At 44.4% G+C, this 20,791-nt stretch overlaps 1 protein-coding gene across 2 annotated transcripts in view; it reads left to right on the top strand.

Moving 5' to 3' along the window:
• kcnh2b (potassium voltage-gated channel, subfamily H (eag-related), member 2b) overlaps positions 1–19,714 on the top strand; it is a 292,842-nt gene extending 273,128 nt beyond the window's left edge. For both annotated transcript variants that reach the window (XM_055928777.1, XM_055928778.1), the window contains 10 exons: positions 3,865–4,287; positions 5,269–5,659; positions 8,472–8,671; positions 11,282–11,534; positions 12,063–12,256; positions 12,455–12,557; positions 12,903–13,178; positions 13,326–13,515; positions 14,435–14,612; positions 14,888–19,714. In XM_055928777.1, coding sequence (XP_055784752.1) covers positions 3,865–4,287; positions 5,269–5,659; positions 8,472–8,671; positions 11,282–11,534; positions 12,063–12,256; positions 12,455–12,557; positions 12,903–13,178; positions 13,326–13,515; positions 14,435–14,612; positions 14,888–15,469 — 2,790 coding nt within the window. In that variant the 3' untranslated portion in view covers positions 15,470–19,714. The remainder of the gene's footprint in view (positions 1–3,864; positions 4,288–5,268; positions 5,660–8,471; positions 8,672–11,281; positions 11,535–12,062; positions 12,257–12,454; positions 12,558–12,902; positions 13,179–13,325; positions 13,516–14,434; positions 14,613–14,887) is intronic.
• Positions 19,715–20,791: the final 1,077 nt, after the last annotated feature.

The raw sequence follows: 20,791 nt of genomic DNA, 5'->3' as shown, positions 1-20,791 counted from the left end.
CACGTGGTAGCCTGGTCCCAGATCCGTTTGTGCTTTTGTCTACTCAATTGTCAAAACATGCTAAACATGACATGTCAATTCCATAAGGAGTTGGCAAGAGAGCAGATGCAGACTGGCACCCAGGCGGGTCATGTGGTAGACTGGCATCCAGGCTAGTCATGTGGTAGACTGGCATCCAGGCTAGTCATGTGGTAGACTGGCACCCAGGCTGGTCATGTAGTAAACTGGCACCCAGGCTAGTCATGTGGTAGACTGGCACTCAGGCTGGTCATGTAGTGAACTGGCACCCAGGCTAGTCGTGTGGTTGTCCTTTTGAGTAAGTCTTCCAATGTCTGCCTCCACCCCCAGAAATTATGGACATTTGCTACAAGCAAAGTTGCATAAAGTTGCTTTGGCGTGCATGTTTCACTGTACCCATGACATAAACAATACCATCTGCCTTTGTATTAGTCAGTGGGAGGCATGATAGAAACCCCTAGTGCCTGTCAAGCTCAGAAACATTTGACCTGACATGACTCAGCTCCATAGAGAAGGGCCAACACACTGTGAATTATAGGCCACACACACACACACACACACACACACACACACAAACAAACATACACACACACACACACACACACACACACACACACACACACACACACACACACACACACACACACACACACACATACACATACACCTCTGCATGATGCACTACCTGCAGTCTAGCACGGCACCTGCCTTCCTAACACAATCACTGAACACTGTTGGGCTGAACACCTGCCGTACGTGTCCATGGACCCCCAAAGGCGACCTCCCCCTGGACGACCCCAGCCCGCCTGTCTGTCTGACATGCTCAGCTGGAAATAGCGCCCCTGTCTCAGTGAGAGGAGCATTCTGGGTACAGGTGCCACACTGAATCAACCTGAGGGCAAGACAACATGCTGTGATATAGAGGGCAGATCCAAAATGTTGTTATTGTGGAATGAGACCACACTGTATTTTTACAGGCTTTTGCAGGTGATGTATCTACAAAGGTAATCATGTGTTATGTCTTTCTCAGATACTTCAAAGCCCTCAACACAATTCATATCTTCCTGGGTATTAAATGGTGCATGGCGGAGATTTTTCAATGAATCCCAAAGAAACAACGGCAGTTAAATAAAGGACTGTAACTAACCAATGTGTCCTTAGTATTTTGTATGATGGTCCATACATAGTCAAAGTGCTGATACTGCACCACCACATTAGCAAGAGGGTTCCCCATCTCTAGTTCGGATGTTATGGTGATAGGGCCATGCTCTGCTGGGTACTTCTACGACAACAACAAGAAAGGAAACGGCTTGCCTAAGAGCCATCAGCTGTACTGGATTAGTAAGAACACAGATTCCCCTGTGAGTATTTGGAGTGTGGAGGGAGAGAAAGAAGGAGAGAGGAAGGGTGGGGAAAAGAGAGAGGCCCGCATCCGTCGGGCAGCTGCACCCGTGGCCTCAGCTGTTCTATTCGGCTGGACTGGAGCTCACACAGCCCACTGTTTATCCAGCCCTCTCTGTTCTCCTCAGGCCTCGTCACACTGCTACACACAGAGAGAAAAAAGTCTCTCTCTCTGACCAAATCTAATATTAATTTCTGCCTTTTTATTAGCCTGTTGCTAAGCCCTGGAGAGCTCAGTCACTTACAGCGTCTAGAATGTTCTCCTCCCATACCCTCACACACACTGCCTGTCACTCTATGTCAGTGGTGACTCGTCACACAGAGCTTACAGTCAACAAACCCAATTGGTTGTGGCATTCACAGAAGCTACTCACAGTCCCGCCCCACAACCCTAAGAACTTAGTCATAGGAATTTGTCTTAGGTTGTCTGCCTTTTTTTAACAACAGTGCCTTGAATATACAGAACGTAGCAAGGACTCAAAAGTCTCACTGTGTTGTCTCTGGAAGCCAGCCTGCTCTATATTTCAGGAATAACCACAAATATCCTCTGCATTCATTTTCTACCCATTTTCATCCCCTTTCACTTAAGCAAGTTAACCAAGTGCGTGTCGAAATTGTGCAATTGTTCATATTTGCATTTATACGCGTGCTAATATTACAACCTGATTTGTTTAGCCGGTTTAAAATGTGATTTGTATAGCCGGTTTAAAATGTGATTTGTGTAGCCGGTTTAAAATGTGATTTGTGTAGCTGGTTTAAAATGTGATTTGTATAGCCGGTTTAATCTGTGTGCGTGTGTGAGAGCCTCTGGGCGAGTGACATGAGATACTGTCAAAGCAGCGTGTGTGTTTTCAGCTAGCTACAAGTGTATTCTGAGTGACATGGGACACTGTCAAAGCAGCGTGTGTGTTTTCAGCTAGCTACAAGTGTATTCTGAGTGACGTGAGACACTGTCAAAGCAGCGTGTGTGTTTTCAGCTAGCTACAAGTGTATTCTGAGTGACGTGAGACACTGTCAAAGCAGCGTGTGTGTTTTCAGCTAGCTACAAGTGTATTCTGAATGACATGAGACACTGTCAAAGCAGCGTGTGTGTTTTCAGCTAGCTACAAGTGTATTCTGAGTGACGTGAGACACTGTCAAAGCAGCGTGTGTGTTTTCAGCTAGCTACAAGTGTATTCTGAGTGACGTGAGACACTGTCAAAGCAGCGTGTGTGTTTTCAGCTAGCTACAAGTGTATTCTGAGTGACATGAGATACTGTCAAAGCAGCTTGTGTGTTTTCAGCTAGCTACAAGTGTATTCTGTTGCAATATGCTTGTACAGATGGTTAGAGAACGTCTGTCAATCTGTCCTCTCCCGGGGATGTGTGTGTTCAAGGCAGGGAGGCTGTTCTACTTAACCTGGGAAATGGGAGGTCAGACCCACCAGTGCAGACAAGAAGTAGTAAAGCTCTCGGCTGCAGTTGGCTCCCTTAAAAATGGTTTACCTTTGGATTTTGGAATCGGATAGTGTTTGGTAAAGCTTCATTTTACTGCCCTGTTTCAGCTGAATGGACTATACCTACATAGTAGCTAAGATGTTATGGGACATAGTATATAACAAGTGTAACAGAAATGATGTTATTCTATTCACAGCATCCTGCCCTTGTTATGATATGGCCTAGCAGTGTTATTGAGACAGTGTCTGCCTGTTCGATGTTGGGTCGTGAGTGGGAGATGTACTGAGTTATGTCTGTGTTCCATTACTACTAATCAGTTCAACACACCATCCTGGCTGCGTGATTCACTACTGTTTAATTCTGGGAGACCAGGAGAAATAACTCTCGTTGTGATTAGTTTCATTTTTCATTGCTGCTGACTGGAGTTGGAATAGATTACTGAAACAAATCCAATCCACTGGAACTGCATGCTCTGGCTATGAATTTGACTGTTAATGTTCATGTGCGTGAGTGTTCATGTGTGTGAGTGTTCATGTGTGTGAGTGTTCATGTGTGTGAGTGTTCATGTGCGTGAGTGTTCATGTGCGTGAGTGTTCATGTGCGTGCATGCGGGTTTGAGCGTTTGTTTGTTCCGCTCTGCTTCAGGGATTACTTTAGGAGAGTCCTTCCTATCACAACAGCTTCCTTCAGCCTCACTGGACTCTGAACATTGCTCTAATTGTGAAACGTTGTTGTTTCCCCTCCAAAAGAATAAAGCACATGCGGTCCAAGGAACTCCTGTCTATTCTATGCTACCTTATACAGGGTCACAGATGCGTTATGAGGCGATATTGTGAGGTTTTGGGGAAACATTCATATTGTCCTTCCCTGCCCACTTCTTTCTTTCTTTCTTTTCTTTCCTTCTTTCTTTCTTTTTTTGCTTTTCGTTCTTCCCCCCCCTTTCTTTCCAGCATATTGACCCAACTTCTTGATCATAAAGTCTTACCCCTCCCGCTCTCTCTCCCACCAGGTGCTGTCGCTGGGTGCTGACGTCCTGCCAGAGTACAAGCTCCAGGCCCCTCGCATCCACAAGTGGACTGTCCTCCACTACAGCCCCTTCAAGGCGGTGTGGGACTGGCTCATCCTGCTACTGGTCATCTACACGGCTATCTTGACCCCGTACTCCGCCGCCTTCCTCCTCAACGACCACGAGGAGGTGGCTATGGTGAACTGTGGCTACTCGTGCTCGCCGCTCAACGTGGTCGACCTAATCGTGGACATCATGTTCATCGTGGACATCGTCATTAACTTCAGAACAACGTACGTCAATACTAACGACGAGGTGGTCAGCGCTCCGCTGAGGATAGCGGTCCATTACTTCAAGGGCTGGTTCCTCATCGACATGGTGGCAGCCATTCCCTTCGACCTGCTCATCTACCGCAGCGGAGAGGAGGTAAGGAAGTGGGAGTGGGTAAAGGAGTTTTGTGAGGACTACTGTGTGTTGGAATGCATCTTGGGTTATGAGGATTGTCAGATGTTATGATGGCCTACTTAAGGCCTACATTGTACTTTTGACTCGATGCCTAAAGAACTGTGGTTGAGTCTTGAATTGAAAGGTTTGATTCTGTATTGAAGGGTGGTTAGATCCTGTATAGTGGTCTATAGAAAATCAATAAGGACCAATGAAAACTATTTGCAATGAGCTTTTGGGACCTCCAAAGTCAAATCTCCCTTTGAGAACTCCATCATTTATGGACCTCCAATTAACTAAAAGTAAGGGATATGCCCTCAAAGGCTGTGGAGCAGCAAAACAACTGTGGAAGGTTGTACTTTCAACCTTCTTGCCAATGTTTAATTAATTGAACCTGAAGTGGCCAGTGAGCCAAGGAAGTGGACATTTTCCCCAGAAGAGGACTAAAATGTCTTGCAAAGTGAGAAACTAGGCTTTCTGCCGCGTAGGGAAGTAATCAAGTCCTTATTTATTTGGTGTATTGACGCGGTGGGGGCTCCTTAAGACAAGTGTAATTGGTGGGAACTGAACTGAACCCACTAACAGCACAGTATATAATAGAGAGGATTTAACTGCTGCTGAGGGATTGGGATTGGTTACAAGTCTGGGGCAGAGGATGATTTGCACATTCTGTACATTTCAGTAAGGTTGTTTATCCTAAATGGGCAATAAAGCTTCAAAACTTTGAACTGACTTCCTAAATCAGGGGTGGCCAACCTTATCTGCAGAAGGCCCAGACTTTTGACTTTTGTTCCAGTCAAGCAGTCACACACCTGATTGAACCAGTCAACTAATAAGTCTTCAATCAAGACATAGATGAGATGAATCAGCTGTATTAAAGCTTGGCTGGAGCAAAAGCCTGCAACACGGGCCCTGACAAGGTAAGATTGGACACTAAACAAACCATTTCTCCTCTCCTGCCAGACGACTACTCTGATAGGCCTGCTGAAGACAGCCCGCCTCTTGCGGCTGGTGCGCGTGGCGAGGAAGCTGGACCGCTACTCGGAGTATGGCGCCGCCGTCCTCTTCCTGCTCATGTGTACATTCGCTCTTATCGCCCACTGGCTGGCGTGCATCTGGTACGCCATCGGCAGCGTGGAGCGCAACGGCAGCATTGGCTGGCTCCACACGCTGGGCGAGTCTTTGGGGAAACACTACAACGAGACGGTGCAGGGCTCGGGCCCTTCCATAAAGGACAAGTACGTGACGGCACTCTACTTCACCTTCTCCAGTCTGACCAGCGTGGGCTTTGGCAACGTCTCCCCCAACACCAACTCCGAGAAGATCTTCTCCATCTGCGTCATGCTTATCGGATGTAAGTACGGGGGGGGGGGGGGGTACTTTGATTTGATTGGTTAGTAATGTGGTGGCTCTGCCTCTGCTCAAATGTAATTGTTCCTTGTTTTGTTACAGTGTTTGCTATCTTGGTAGCTGCTAACACTTTGAATGAACATTTGAGATAAAAACAGGTTTAGTGTTAGGGTTGAGATTACGGTTTTATGTCTAAAAAATGATCATGTGGATGTGGCCTATAAAGAAGGACTGTTTGACATTTCTGCCTCACCAAGCAAATCCCGCTCAGTTCTGCAGCGTTGGGAGTGCAGAGATGATTCTGTCACGTTACAATATTAAGTGGATGATGATGATTACTATGCAGTTGCAAGTCTGACAGTGTTAACACAAGGTCAAAATGTTTTCTTGTAAAATATGCAATTAAGTATTTTTTTCTAATGAAACTGGATTTAATCAAGCCATTTATCATTTCATGTCTTAATATATTCGCTAAATATTCCCTAGTAAGACATCAGCTAATATCTTTTTAATATAAATACACTTATCAAAATATCTTCCTCTCCGTGAAACAATTTCCCTCATCGTGTTTGCCTGCAGACACACATCATGTGAAGCAGGAAGAAAGCTATAACGATAATGACCAGATTTCTTTACAGATCTCTACAGAATTAACACACATATGGAGATGATTGTTCATCACTCACACCTTGATGTTACAGCCATCCATATACAGTACCAGTCAAAGGTTTGGACACACCTTCTCATTTCAGGGTCTTTCTTTATACTATTTTTTGAATAATAGCGAAGGCATCAAAACTATGAAATAACACATATGTAGCCACCCTTTGCCTTGATGACAGCTTTGCAAACTCTTGGCAAAAAAAAAATGTTTTTGCTTTGTCATTATGGGGTATTGTGTGTAGATTAATGATGAACAAGAAACTATTTAATCCATTTTAGAATAAGGCAGTAACGTAACAAAATGTGGATAAAGTCAAGGGGTCTGAATCCTTTACGAATGCACTGTACATGTAAAGACGAGATTACATCAGGAATAGTCTGATGGGTTACAATATTAGCCTATGACTTGTGAATGATATCTTATCACTTGTGAATGATGCCTTTTTCAAATCATAGTCGCACACCTCATGTAGCCTTGCCCATAGGCCTATATGTTTTAATAGGGTTTGTATCACAACTAGTGGCCAAATAACTTCTTCAAATTAAGCACATTAATCCGCTTTACAAGGGGTGTAGAGCCTAACTACCATACATAAGCAACGTGTGAGTTTCAAGTTAGCGGAAGATACTTTTGTTACCATAAAAATGTACCTTTATAGTAAAAGCATTACATGCATAATTGCATTTGTGGTCACTTTTGATAATGGTGTTTTTCGCTAATGGAACATTCGCGCTTATAGCCTACTACCATGTGTACATTGCTGTGCTTATAATGTGAAGAAATAGCCTAATAGTTTATCAACATTTTAGGCTAAACGTTCTGATCTGTTGCGTCAGCCAGATTGCGTAAAAAAAATGTTTTAAATCCTAGTGGTTGTATTCATTTGGGATCTATTGCATCCCACAACTGTCCCAGACTATGTTTGGAATATTTATTTCTCGCACAGATTCGACTTTTGTACTATAGGGGATAGTATATTGACATAAGCTAGTGCTTTTACTGTTCATTAAGCCTACTCATCTTGTTGGCTGTCGAAAAGAAAATGTGGACAGTTCTTCCAATATCTTCAATATTCACCTTGGAATTGGATAAGGACACGCACAGTTGTGTCCCCGATGTGTCTCTCTTCACTTGTAGCCTGTGAGAAAGACCCGATCACGTGATGGAGCACGCAGCACTCAAGGAGAAGGGCACAACGGCCACTGGCTACAAAATGAATGGATTTTTTTTAGGGTGCTTTACAACCACACAAAGGGGATGCCACCGTGAAATTCTAGACATTATCAAGTGCTTCTCAAATTGTGAATGAGTGACTGATGTAGTGTGTACAGCCTGCATAAAAAAAACAAAGCAGAGCTCATGCCTTTCAAGCGACTTTTTTCAAATCATCATTAGAGTCGCATCATGCAGGCTTACAATGTGTTAAAAATCTAAACATACAGTATAGCCCAACATTTGTAGAACAATTCTAAATGAAGCATATAAGAATATATATTTTTTTGTTAACCGCTCAACACAGAATAGCCGCATGCGCGCACTTCCTCAAATCGTTTAGAGAAGATTTTATTCAGCTTTGTTCAATTGTATTTTTCATACTATAAAATAATGCCACGGAATTCTCAGCCAATCTTGTGTAGCCCACAGCCATTTGGCATAGCCAGATCAGGACCTAACATAAGGACAACTCAGAGTATGCTATTCTGTTCTGAAATAGACTACATTTTCTTCATATCATGTTTCTTTAGACCTGTCTAAAATAAATAATGAATTTATTGTGAAGGTGTAGGCTATATGACATGGATTTATTAGACTTTTTAAAATGTAGATGTTCCAAAGGTCTGCATTAGTAGCTTGTGTGGAAGCCAGGAGATGCTAAATGTGTTTATGTTAATTAACAGTCAATACCTTGAGACCGACAGTTATTTGCTTGACAATCACCGGCTGATGACATTTTGCGACCGCCACAGCCCTAGGCATGAATGGCCATGGCACATACAGTCACACACATGCATGCACACATAAATACACACACACACACCTGAGATACCATAACGTTGATCGTTTCTCAACTCACAGTGCCCAAGGTGTAGTAGACAGCAGTAGTATTCTATTCACAAAATCCTAACTCTCTTCTCTCCTCTCAACCCTACAGCTCTGATGTACGCCAGCATCTTTGGGAACGTGTCGGCCATCATCCAGAGGTTGTACTCGGGTACAGCGAGGTACCACACCCAGATGCTGCGGGTCCGAGAGTTCATCCGGTTCCACCAGATCCCCAACCCACTGAGGCAGCGGCTGGAGGAGTACTTCCAACACGCCTGGTCCTACACTAACGGCATCGACATGAATGCTGTGAGTGATACACACACACACACACACACACACACACACACACACACACACACACACACACACACACACACACACACACACACACACACACACACACACACACACACATACACACACACACACACACACGCACAGACACACACAGCACAATGATATCAACACAGTGCATAGACGTAAACACATACATAAGGGATGGGTATCTTTATAGGAGCACAGTCACGGTCTCAACTTGAAATGAGGTTGTGCATCAGCAGTCAGTCAATTAGTCCATGTCAGCTAAAATGTTTCATATTGGTAAGTTAGTCTAGCGGACAGCTATCTAAACTTGTAGTATGCATGGTCCAATTACCGAACGGGGTGGGGCCCATTGATCATCTGTTATCATATTAAAAGCTGCAAACATTTGCCTCCACCCTATGGCAAAATGTGTAGAATTGCAGGAAATTTGCTGTAAAACTGCACATTTTTCTCTCCGCCCCATGGCAAAATGAGAAGAATTGCCTGAAATTAATTATAAAATTGCTAAATCTTCTCTCCTCCCCATGGCAAAATGCAGGAAATGAACTTTAAAACTTGACTTTAATGGCAAGGTTGCCATTCCTGACATACTGTACATGAATGCTATGATTCATACACACACACGGTATATTTTCTGCACAGTCTTTTAAAGACTCTTTGACCTAAGAGAGATCTGGCCTGAAAGCTGTAGTTGATTTGTGTTGATTAGGGTTGTCGGTACATCTATCCTCCAATCAACTCCTCTCTCTCCCTAGGACTGAGCCTACACTCTCTCCAACATGCTTTAAGTACCAAACGCAATAATGATGTAACCATTGACTTATTACATCATGTCTGCTAAATTACTAACATGTAAATACATTACGGAAGTGCATTTTTTATGCAATTTAGGAACAAAATTCCTAACACGAAATTCCAATATTCCGTCTTAAAGCGGCAATCAACAGTTGAAACAATAGTGCTGGAGAAATTCATAGACAGCTATGGATGCAAGGACAGACCATCCATGATATTTTACCCTTTTTTTGGGCTTTGTCATTGGGGGTATTATGCGTAGATTGATGAAGGAAAAAAACGATTTAATCCATTTTAGAATAAGGCTGTAACGTAACAAAATGTGGAAAAAGTCAAGGGGTCTGAATACTTTCCGAATGCACTTTATACACAACTGTGTGTGTGTGTGTGTGTGTGTGTGTGTGTGTGTGTGTGTGTGTGTGTGTGTGTGTGTGTGTGTGTGTGTGTGTGTGTGTGTGTGTGTGTGTGTGTGTGTGTGTTTGCCCCCTTTCTGATTTCTTTCTGAATACATTCCCGAATGCACTGCATTGTTCAAGAATCAATAGTACATTTCAGTACACAAATGGATTAAGTAACAGCAGATTGCCCCTTTAACTCCTGTGTTTAATGTAAATTAATGTAAAAGAGACATAGAGAGGAAACAAACAAGCCGAGTCGCTTGTTAGCTCAACTCCCTCATCATGTTAGGTTGAGAGTCCATTGAACTGTGTTGTATAAGTAAAATGCTTGTTGTGGTGATTATAGTGGTCGTTGGGATGTAGCCCCGGCCTCATGTCTCTCTGACTGAAGGTCAGTCTTCTACTCTGTCTTTTAATGATGAGGAAATGTGGCTGCCATGTCCGTAACAGTTTGTCTGTCTGGGCTGGGTAGAGATGGACCAATGACTGTATATATGAGTGGACAAAGCCATGGATCACGTGACACCATTCATTCCCATGTAAAGACTCAATAGCGCATTGAAGACAAATGAAGTTGGTTAAGATGGCGTCTCATGGAGACAATATGCACAGTTTCAGCTACTCCAGGAAGTGATGTTGCAGGCTAATTCAGTGCTGCCCCCTCTCATTAAATAACTCAAGTTGAATGCTGACCTGGGCACTGCAGGCTGCCATTAGCAACTAAATGATCCTCATTACTTTGTTCTGTGTGCGATTTTAAAATAATCAGTTCAAGTACATACATCTGGAGTATTAGAAGCAATTATTGGTACCATGATTGAATTTGATTATTACTTTTTTTACACGAAGATTGACCACAAAAATCTGCATTTTTCCATTGACTGTAATGGGGATCCTGTTTTCTGCTAACAATGGCTGTGGTACCGGGGTCGGCCTTGAATTTCCTTGGCTTCAATGAGAGCGGTGTCGGATCAAGATGGGGGGGGGGGGGGTTTCGAGACGTTGGTCTGGTCTGACAGCTTTGTCCCAGAGTCGCACATAGAAAAACTGCTACTCTTTTCTCTGAAAAATTGGGGGAATTGGGGAAGCCCCTTGCTAGAGGAGAAAATCATTAAAAAGATTTGTAGTAATTGTTTTAACTACATAGGTAAAGCTGCAGCCTTACAAGTGAAAGTATTACTAAGGCAGATTGCTGATGAAATATTGTAATTGTTTTGGGTAAACATTTGATTTGCCGCTACATATCAGAAAATGTACTTTTTCACAGAATTTGTTTAATGTTTGTTATTCAAAGACAGCAGTGACCTCTACACTGCTTGTCATAGACTCACTAGACAGTAACACTCTATCGCTCTCTCTCTCCCCCTCCCACCTCCCGCCCTCTCTCCCCCACTACCAGGTGTTGAAGGGGTTCCCAGAGTGTCTCCAGGCTGACATCTGCCTCCACCTCAACCGTACCCTCCTGGAGAACTGCAAAGCCTTCAAGGGCTCCACTAAGGGCTGCCTGCGAGCCCTTGCCATGAAGTTCAAGACCACCCACGCCCCGCCCGGCGACACCCTGGTACATGCCGGCGACGTGCTCACCGCCATCTACTTCATCTCGCGCGGCTCCATCGAGATCCTCCGAGGCGACGTGGTGGTGGCCATCTTGGGTGAGGATGATAGACGATAGGAGCTACTATTACTGTAGCATGTATCAACCCAGATAGTCCAGGTTCTACGGCTAGTCTAGCATGTATAGGCTACCAAATGAGACTATAGGCTCTACTGTCACTCTATAGGGTCTACTGTTGCTAGAGTAGCATGTACCAAGCCAAAGGGGAAATGAATTGAAGAACGTGAATTTGGTATATTCAGATATGATGTGCTAGGGAAACTCATAGATGGTCAGAGATGGGCAAATAAGATATACAGACTTTCAAAGGCAATTCTCCCCAGCATAAATAATATATAGGCCAACACTGCCATCTACTGGGCAAAATTATGGCCCAATTTATACCTCATACAGCTTCAAACTCTGGGCAGCCGAGAAGGGTGAAATGCTATTTCATTGAACAAGCACTGCTATGTACCATTTGGAGTTATTGTACATTTGCCATGTAACTTACCAGTAATAACATAGCACTGTAAAACATTAGCATTTTTCGATGCATGTAAAAGTGTCCTCTCTTCACTCACAGGGAAGAATGACATATTTGGCGAGCCCATCAACCTTTACGGGCGAGCTGGGAAGTCTAACGCCGATGTGAGAGCTCTGACCTACTGTGACCTCCATAAGATCCACAGAGAGGACGTCCTGGAGGTGTTAAACATGTACCCCGAGTTCTCCGACCACTTCTGGATGAACCTGGAGATAACCTTTAACCTCCGGGATGTGAGTGACCTTAACTTCCTCAAGACAGGTCAAGACCATAAAAATGTACATTCAAATATTCATGTATGAATGCAAATGGGTGAATGAATGAATGAATTGGTGAATTATTTCCATTGTGCATCCTTATGGAAGACCTATATAAGCCCTCGAACATCACTTTGTGATTTTTCGAGACGTTTTCTTTGTTAATCCCTACAGACCAATATGATTCCTGGCTCTCCAGAAAGTGACAACTCAGACTGTATAGGATTCAACAAACTGCGCAGACGCAAACTATCATTCCGGCGCCGGACAGAGAAGGGTAACCACCACATTCCCTTTCACTCCGTCGTCTCTGTTCATGAGAGCAAAACGTATTCTTTTCTCTGTGGTGCCCAGAAGAAAATAATACTCAATGATGACTCCCATGCACACTCAGTTGTTCATCACAAATAAAGTTTTCCAATTCCTTGCAGTGTGTCATCATCTGTCCTCGTTTCTTACATTTACAATTTAGTCATTTAGCTGATGCTCTTATCCAGAGTGACTTACAATAAGTGCATTCACATACTCATAGCTAGATGAGACAACCACATTTCACAGTTGTATAAGTACATTCTTCCACCAGTAAAGTCGTTATCATCAGCAACTCAACTTGTCCTCTCAGATGATGCAGATGCAGGAGAGATTAAAAAGGAGAGAGCCAATAAACCACTACGGCGGAGACGGAAGGAGGCGGCCAGTAACCAGGGGGAGGGGCCTCTGAGCTCAGTGTCCTCCCACTCCAGTGGCGACGAAGGGGAGGAGTCTGTGGTCACATGCCCTGCCCCTCCATCGGCTCTGCATGAGATGTCCCCGGCTCAGGCCACCACCCTGAACTTCAGCGACACTCCCGAGGGGGAGGGAGACCCAAAGGGGGGCAACACCTGCAATGCACTCACAGGTGGGTCTGGGCATCGATGTGGAAACAAACGATACACACACCTCATTAACTTCCATAGCAGACATACCCTAGGGCACATCAATGTAAAACAGTAGAGTATACCCTGTTCTTTACCCCTTTCTTCCTCTCCCCTCTCTTCACAACCAGGAGCATTTTCAGGGGTGTCCAACATCTTCAGTTTCTGGGGTGAGAGTCGGGGCAGTCGTGAGTACCAGGAGCTGCCGCGCTGCAGCCTGCCCTACCCTCCCCCTCTTAACACGCCCCTCAACAGCATTGGCCGCAGGCAGCGCACCGAGCTGGAGAACAGACTGGACCTGCTGCAGAAGCAACTCAACAGGTACAGAGACATACAGGGGCAGAGACATACAGGGACAGAAACATACAGGGACAGAGACATACAGGGACAGAGACATACAGGGACAGAGACATACAGGGGCAGAGACATACAAGGACAGACACAGACACATACAAGGACAGACACAGACACATACAGGGACAGAGACATACACATACAGGGACAGAGACAGACATACAGGGACAGAGACAGATGGGGTCAGAGACAGACAGGGACAGAGACAGTGACAGGGACAGGGAAAGTGCAGGGACACAGACAGGGACCGGAGCAGGGACAGGTCAGAGACAGGTACAGGGGCATAGTTAGCAATAGCCGTCTGAGAAAATGGTTAGAATGAGTGTGTAAAAGATGTACAAATGGGAATATAGTGCACAGCTGCTAGTCTTCTACTCCAATATAGCTCCTTCCATTATGTCTTGTACCACAGTGTCTGATACAAGTCTGTCCCTTGTCAGAGTAATGGAAGTACCCAGGCCTGGTGTTCGCACTCAGCTGACACCTCTCTCTGTAACCCTACCTCATCATTCATATTTATCAGTCTGATTCTGACAGACCTCTTCCTTCCTCTTCTCGTCTCCTCTTTTTCGCTCCTCTCCTCTCGTCCTCTCGTCTCCTCTTCTTCTCTCCTCCTCTCCTCTCCTCTTGTCTCCTCCACAGTGGAATAACAGTTATATTAGCCCCTATGGTCTTATCCAGTCAGTGTCCATTGTCAAGTCTCATTGAGGTCAAAGACCTCCATTATCTAGAAGGCTGAGGCTATGCCTGCTTTTGTGTCTGTTTTGGGAGAGTTACTGTAACATAATTGGCCAGTAATGCTTCTTGGGTGATGCTCCAGGGTAGGTGTCAGCATTTCTGACGTGTGTATGCGTGTGTGTGTGTGTCCGTGTGTTTCTCTCTTCAGGCTGGAAACGAGGATGTCGACAGACATCGGGGCAATCATGCAACTACTACAGCGTCAGATGGCCCTGGTGCCCCCAGCCTACAGCACTGTGTTGTCTCCCTCTCAGGCCTCACCCTTCCCTGGCCCTGGTCCTGGAGAGAGGCTGGTGCAGTCTGAGACACTGGCTTCCCTCTCACAGGTACTACACACATACAGGAGATAAACACGTACATGCAGATACACCGGTAGACACCTGTATACATGCGTACACACATGCACTCATACACATGCCCCTCACATTCAGTTGTGTCCATACACACGCACACACACACACACACACACACACACACACACACACACACACACACACACACACACACACACACACACACACACACACACACACACACACACACACACACACACACAAAAGGGTCTTCTCTGAATCCCTCCTCGTCTGCATCTCTCCTCCAGATCTCACACCCCCAGGACTTTGAGGAGTTCCCCGGCAAGTCGTATGACTCTCTCCGCGGCCCTGATCAGCTGCACCCCCAGGACTCGCCTCTGGTCAGCCCCACCGAGACACAACGAGACACCACTGGGCTGGGCAGCTTAATCCTGGACCTGGACCTGGACCTGGACCTGGGCAGCCTGGAGCTAGAACTAGGGGCTGGGTCAGTGGCAGGGTTTGGGTCAGGGATGCGGGCAGGTTCAGGGTTGGGGTCAGGGATGCGGGCAGGTTCAGGGTTGGGGTCAGGGATGCGGGCAGGTTCAGGGTTGGGGTCAGGGATACGGGCAGGTTCAGGGTTGGGGTCAGGGATGTGGGCAGGTTCAGGGTTGGGGTCAGGGATGCGGGCAGGTTCAGGGTTGGGGTCAGGGATACGGGCAGGTTCAGGGTTGGGGTCAGGGATGCGGGCAGGTTCAGGGTTGGGGTCAGTGGGAGGGGCGAATGGCCTGGACCCTGACACCCAGCGAAGGCTCTCTCTGCCTGAGCCACAGACACCCCTGGACTCACAGACACCACAGAGGCACAGCTCCGACCCTGGGGGGAGCTAAGGAGCGGTGAGGGGGGAGAAAAGGGACATAGAGAGGGAAAGGAGGGGTAGCTCTGTTTTTCCTCTTTCTCAGTCACACATCTCATTGGGTCCTTCCCTCAGTCCAGGCGTAAACAGACACACACATAAGAGGGCGTCCCTTTTCTCCCTTCAGCCTCTAAAACCTCACCTATAGGCACTGAGTGTGCCTCACCTCTGACCTCTAACCTCTGACCTGAGGAGAAACCTTGTTTGGAGAGGGGGATGTCTCTCTTTTTCAGGGGTCCTTACCCCTATCTGGCTCCTAACGTTACCACAGCGTTACCAAACCCACAGACAGCAAGAGAGAGAGAGAGAGAGAGGGAGAGAGAGAGAGGAGCACAGCCCTTCTGAACTCAGTCCGGTCCATTCTGGCCTACAGAGATGACTACAGAACGCTCACTCACATGACTGGTTCTGTTTAGAAACGTCCCTTTACTGCTGTATCCAGTATTGGATTACCATAATGGGGAGGGGGAAAAAAACTATAATAATTATATAAGTAGCCATTATGTCTTGCACTGAAATTTACAGACATTCTATCTAACATGTCCGTGACGCTTCCGAAAACTGGTTGGTTGGTGAACTGTAGTGTTAGCTGGCCTAACAGAAACTCTGGTGTCCTGTCCTGTCACATCATTGGCCCCTTTTCCCTAAGGTCCGTATCCCAGGAGGCGGAGCCAAGGCCCCAAGAGCATACTGGATTGGCTGGTTTGCACCTCAGGGGTGGGGTTGGAGGAAGGGTTTAAAAGCCATGACTTCTTTGATGAACATATCAAATCCCTATCAGAACCTTGTACAGATTGCTAGAGAGCGGGAGTCTTTGTACAGTTCAATATGCAAACACTGGCGAGAGAGGAGTGTTGTATCCTATATCTGTGTTGATAATATCAGATTCAGGTTCCAAAGCTTTTTGCCCTAGTTTTGTCGGTAGTTCACAAAGCATGGCTTAGTTTCCCCCTCTAACACCTGAAGAAGAAATGACCCACATTTACCCGTCCAAGGATCTGACTACACAGCAATACGCAGCCCCAGGAGAGAACACACTCCACACACATTATAATGTAGATCTTCCATCATCTCCCCATGTTGCTGTACTACTGCAGGGGTCCTGTCTCACTCTCTTCCTCCACCTGTCCTTTCTCTGGGGAGAGTCTCTGCACATGGTAGTTGATGACACAATGGCGGCCTACGATACGCAGGGAACCTGAAGATTGTATTTAACCGCTTGCTGGTCTGAGCTTCTTATTTATTTATTGGTTTTAGGAATTTGATGTTCTTTGTAGATTGTACCAAATATGATTTCTCGTTTTGCAGAAAGAAGATGTACAGTTTAAACTTATTTGGTGGAAGGAGTGAAATAATATTTGTTTGTAAATGTGGACAGGTACCTCTCCCCACATTTGTGTGTTTGTTTTAACAACTGTTATGTCAGTACAACCATTATAGATGTTTGAGTAATATGACTGTTTGACAGGAGTTGCACTTTATTATTATAATTATAATTTACTCTTCATCAATCCTGACCAGAGATGTTAGCACTGATGTCTGTGTCCACAAACTGGGCACAGACATTAATTCAACATCTATGTTGGTTCAATGTAATTTCCTTGACATGACGTGGAAACAACAATGATTCAACCCATGTGTGTCCAGTGAGCAGTGGGCTAATATTACCATCAGATCTGAGAAGGGGCGGAGAGCTTTTAGCTCCCAGAGTAAGATTTAAACAGTGAGAGTTAAAGTGAGTCACAAAGCGGTGAGTAGTGGTTGTGTGTAGTGTGTATCGTGCACGGTGACAACACATTGTATCTGTATGCAGGGAAGAATAGAAGCAGGTGAGCTAGCTGGAGGAGGCAAAACAGTGTTTTGAAGTGATGAGTAATGAACATTAAATGACTATATATATTTAGCTTGTTAGAAAAAAACGGAATCACAAAGACAAAGACATTTGTCAGGTTTCAGCTAAGACACGCAAGCAGGCACACACACACATGCTATTAGGCGCACTGTTCACTGTTAATCACTGTTAGTAATATCTTTGCATGTAAAACCTGTGTTAGTGAATTGGAAGCGAGATAATGCATTAGTTGTGCATGGGATAATGCATTTTAGTGTTGAACCAAAGCAACTGAAGGGAAGCAATTACTGTATTCTGCATTGAATTGAATGGAATGGGAAAATTGATAAATAGATGGTTTTTGATCTAAGGAGGCCATTTAAGCTGCCTGAAGTCAAATCACTGCACATCTTCAATGGTTGTAACAGTGACACAACAGATGCCAACGACGACAACAAAAGAATAGCATAGGCCAGTATCTACAATTTCTTAAACAATTGTTGAGCTCTTGCTGTGTCACTGTTACAACCATTGAAGATGTTCAGTGCAGTGATGGAACTGGACACACTAAATAAGCTCAGTTGAAAAGGGGTCTCTTTTGGTTTCGGCGCTTCGACTCTGCTTTTGACTTCAGGCAGCTTAAATGGCCTCCTTAGATAGTGAAAAGTCTCATTTTGTACAGTTTTACAGTCAAGCCAACCCTCCCAGAAAATAGACTACCCACACTATAGGATGTTATAATACAGAGCCTTTCCAATATCTGTAGTCTGTCACTTCACATTGTTTTTTTGTTCCTCAATCATCACAGAACTGCCTAATATACCATCTACAATAGTTTTTAGTCACATAATCTCTGTCTTGAAGGATATTCCCAACACTTTAGAATTCAAGTTCCATTTTGCATTCTTCATAATCACCACCCTAATGTCGACTGACTGGGTTTAGGTGTAGATCTAGAGGGATTAAGTTATCTATATTATATCAACAAAATACTGTAATGTATGTAAAGTTGTCATAGAAAGCTCAAACAAGGAAATGTAATTAGCTTCCAGTGAAACATGTCCACCCACTGGGATTTGTCATGGTGGCTGAGTGAATGGATCTCACATTTTAGCAACCTACACCAAAGATTATCTATTATATTGACAAGATAGTCAAGTGACCGCTATAATAATGGAAATACATGTCCTCAAAGATGGAAGGCAGGCGGGAGGAGCCGAGATCAGGTGGGGCCATTCTAGCCAATGAGAGGGAAGATATGCGAGTGAACAACAAGAACAACTTCCATACAAAATTGTTTTATATCAGTGCATTCGTAACAACCAACCAATTACGAAACTTCTATTTGATCAATTAAGCCTCACATAGCAAATAAGTTATTCAACTTTTTGTTGACCAAATTCAACACTCATTGACCGCCAAACAAAAATTCCTCACTTCGTGGTCTTACTTTCTTGGACAGATTTTGGGTGGAGTAAACCCTCTCGCTTCGCCTCCTCTTTGCCTACACACACACACCTCTGTTACACAAGCCTCTCGCACCTCTCACATTTGCCAGAGCACTTTTCAGCTCTTTTCAACTTTATAGTATATTATATAAATATTATGCTGCATCATTGGTCCCGAATTTGTAGATATTTTGAGCAGTGGGGTTTTTGGTAAAGTTTACACTGGATTGCTCTTTCCCGCCTCCCCCCTGTACATAAGAACATCTTGTAAAGGAATACATTCTTGGCACCCATATAGCCAGCACTATGCAGACATTTCTTTGGCATGCTTTGAAATGCAGAAAAACTGTAGAGGAAACAACATAAAGTCTGTTCAACATTTTAATCACGTAAATAAAGATGTTAATAATATTGTTAATAATAATGACGATGATGATGAGGGGTATAATGATAATGAACAAGATTACTTTAATATTGTGCACATTTTATTTGCATGCTGCACTGAGAATCTTTTCAGAAATGAGAGGATGGATGCACAAGGAAGGCAGCTGATTTTGGGCTGTGTGCTTGCGGCTGTGTAGAGTAATACACTGTATACTTCCGGGTCATGGAAGAGTAACATATACTGTACTTCCTGGTCATGGGAGAAAGGGACACTGAAAAGTTACAAGATACTGTAACATTATGGAGGATACATGTGCGGGGCTACGGCCAGCTCTGCCACAGTTGGCTTTCAGACTAGGGAATATGAATAATAATAATACAATTCTAGCCTGACCATGTTGGAGTGCATCGCCTATGTCACCCTGTTCATATCAGACACCACAGCAAGCTAGAAGACAGAAGCAGCTCCAGGTCTTGATTGTGTGATAGCGTTATACATGGTTGACTTTATATAACATTTCAAATATTTATTTCAATAAACCTCTTTGAAAACAAACTGGGCGTCTGCTATGTATGTCTGGAGCTTTATAGATTTTTCTTTATATACTTTTAAGTCTCACCCATGTTGGAGTTTTCCACCATCCTCTCACAATTAATGTGGTCAATGGATATGCTATTGAGACACATTCGCTAACAGCAGTACAAGATCAATGGTATTGTCAGAGCCATTTTGATAGAAAAGAAAGTGTTGAAATTATATTAAGGAACATATAAGAAAAATATAAGTTCATGTTTATAGAAACCCTTTTTTTATCTGTTTATTGTGACACCTGGTGGTTACCAGTAGTGCATCAGCAGGGTAGTATAAGGGTTTAATGGCAACATGGCCCAGTCATTAACAGTGAACCATGCAAACCGATGCTGGCACTAAGACTGCACTCAACAAGCTGTATACCGCCATAAGCAAACAAGAAAATGTTCATCCGGAGGCAGCGCTCCTAGTGGCGAGGTACTTTAATGCAGGGAAACTTAAATCTGTTTTACCTCATTTCTACCAGCATGTTAAATGTGCAACCACAGGAAAAAAGACCACCTTTACTCCACACAGAGACGCGTACAGAGCTCTCCCTTGCCCTCCAGTTGGAAAATCTGACCATAACTCTATCCTCCTGATTCCTGCTTACAAGCAAAAACTAAAGCAGGAAGTACCAGCGACTCGCTCAATAAGGAAGTGGTCAGATGATGCAGATGCTAAGCTACAGGACTGTTTTGCTAGCACAGACTGGAATATGTTCTGGGATACTTCCGATGGTATTGAGGAGTACACCACATCAGTCACTGGCTTCATCAATAAGTGCATCGATAACGTCGTCCCCACAGTGACTGCACGTACAGTTGAAGTTGGAAGTTTACACACACTTAGGTTGGAGTCATTAAAACTCGTTTTTCAATCACTACACAAATTTCTTGTTAACAAACTATAGTTTTGGCAAGTCGGTTAGGACATCTACTTTGTGCATGACACAAGTCATTTTTCCAAAAATTGTTTACAGACAGATTATTTCACTTATAATTCACTGTATCACAATTCCAGTGGGTCAGAAGTTTACATACACTAAGTTGACTGTGCCTT

The sequence above is a fragment of the Salvelinus fontinalis genome, chromosome 7 (assembly GCF_029448725.1).
Source record: "Salvelinus fontinalis isolate EN_2023a chromosome 7, ASM2944872v1, whole genome shotgun sequence".
Taxonomy (NCBI): domain Eukaryota; kingdom Metazoa; phylum Chordata; class Actinopteri; order Salmoniformes; family Salmonidae; genus Salvelinus; species Salvelinus fontinalis.
This window is presented reverse-complemented; position numbering and strand designations above follow the sequence as displayed.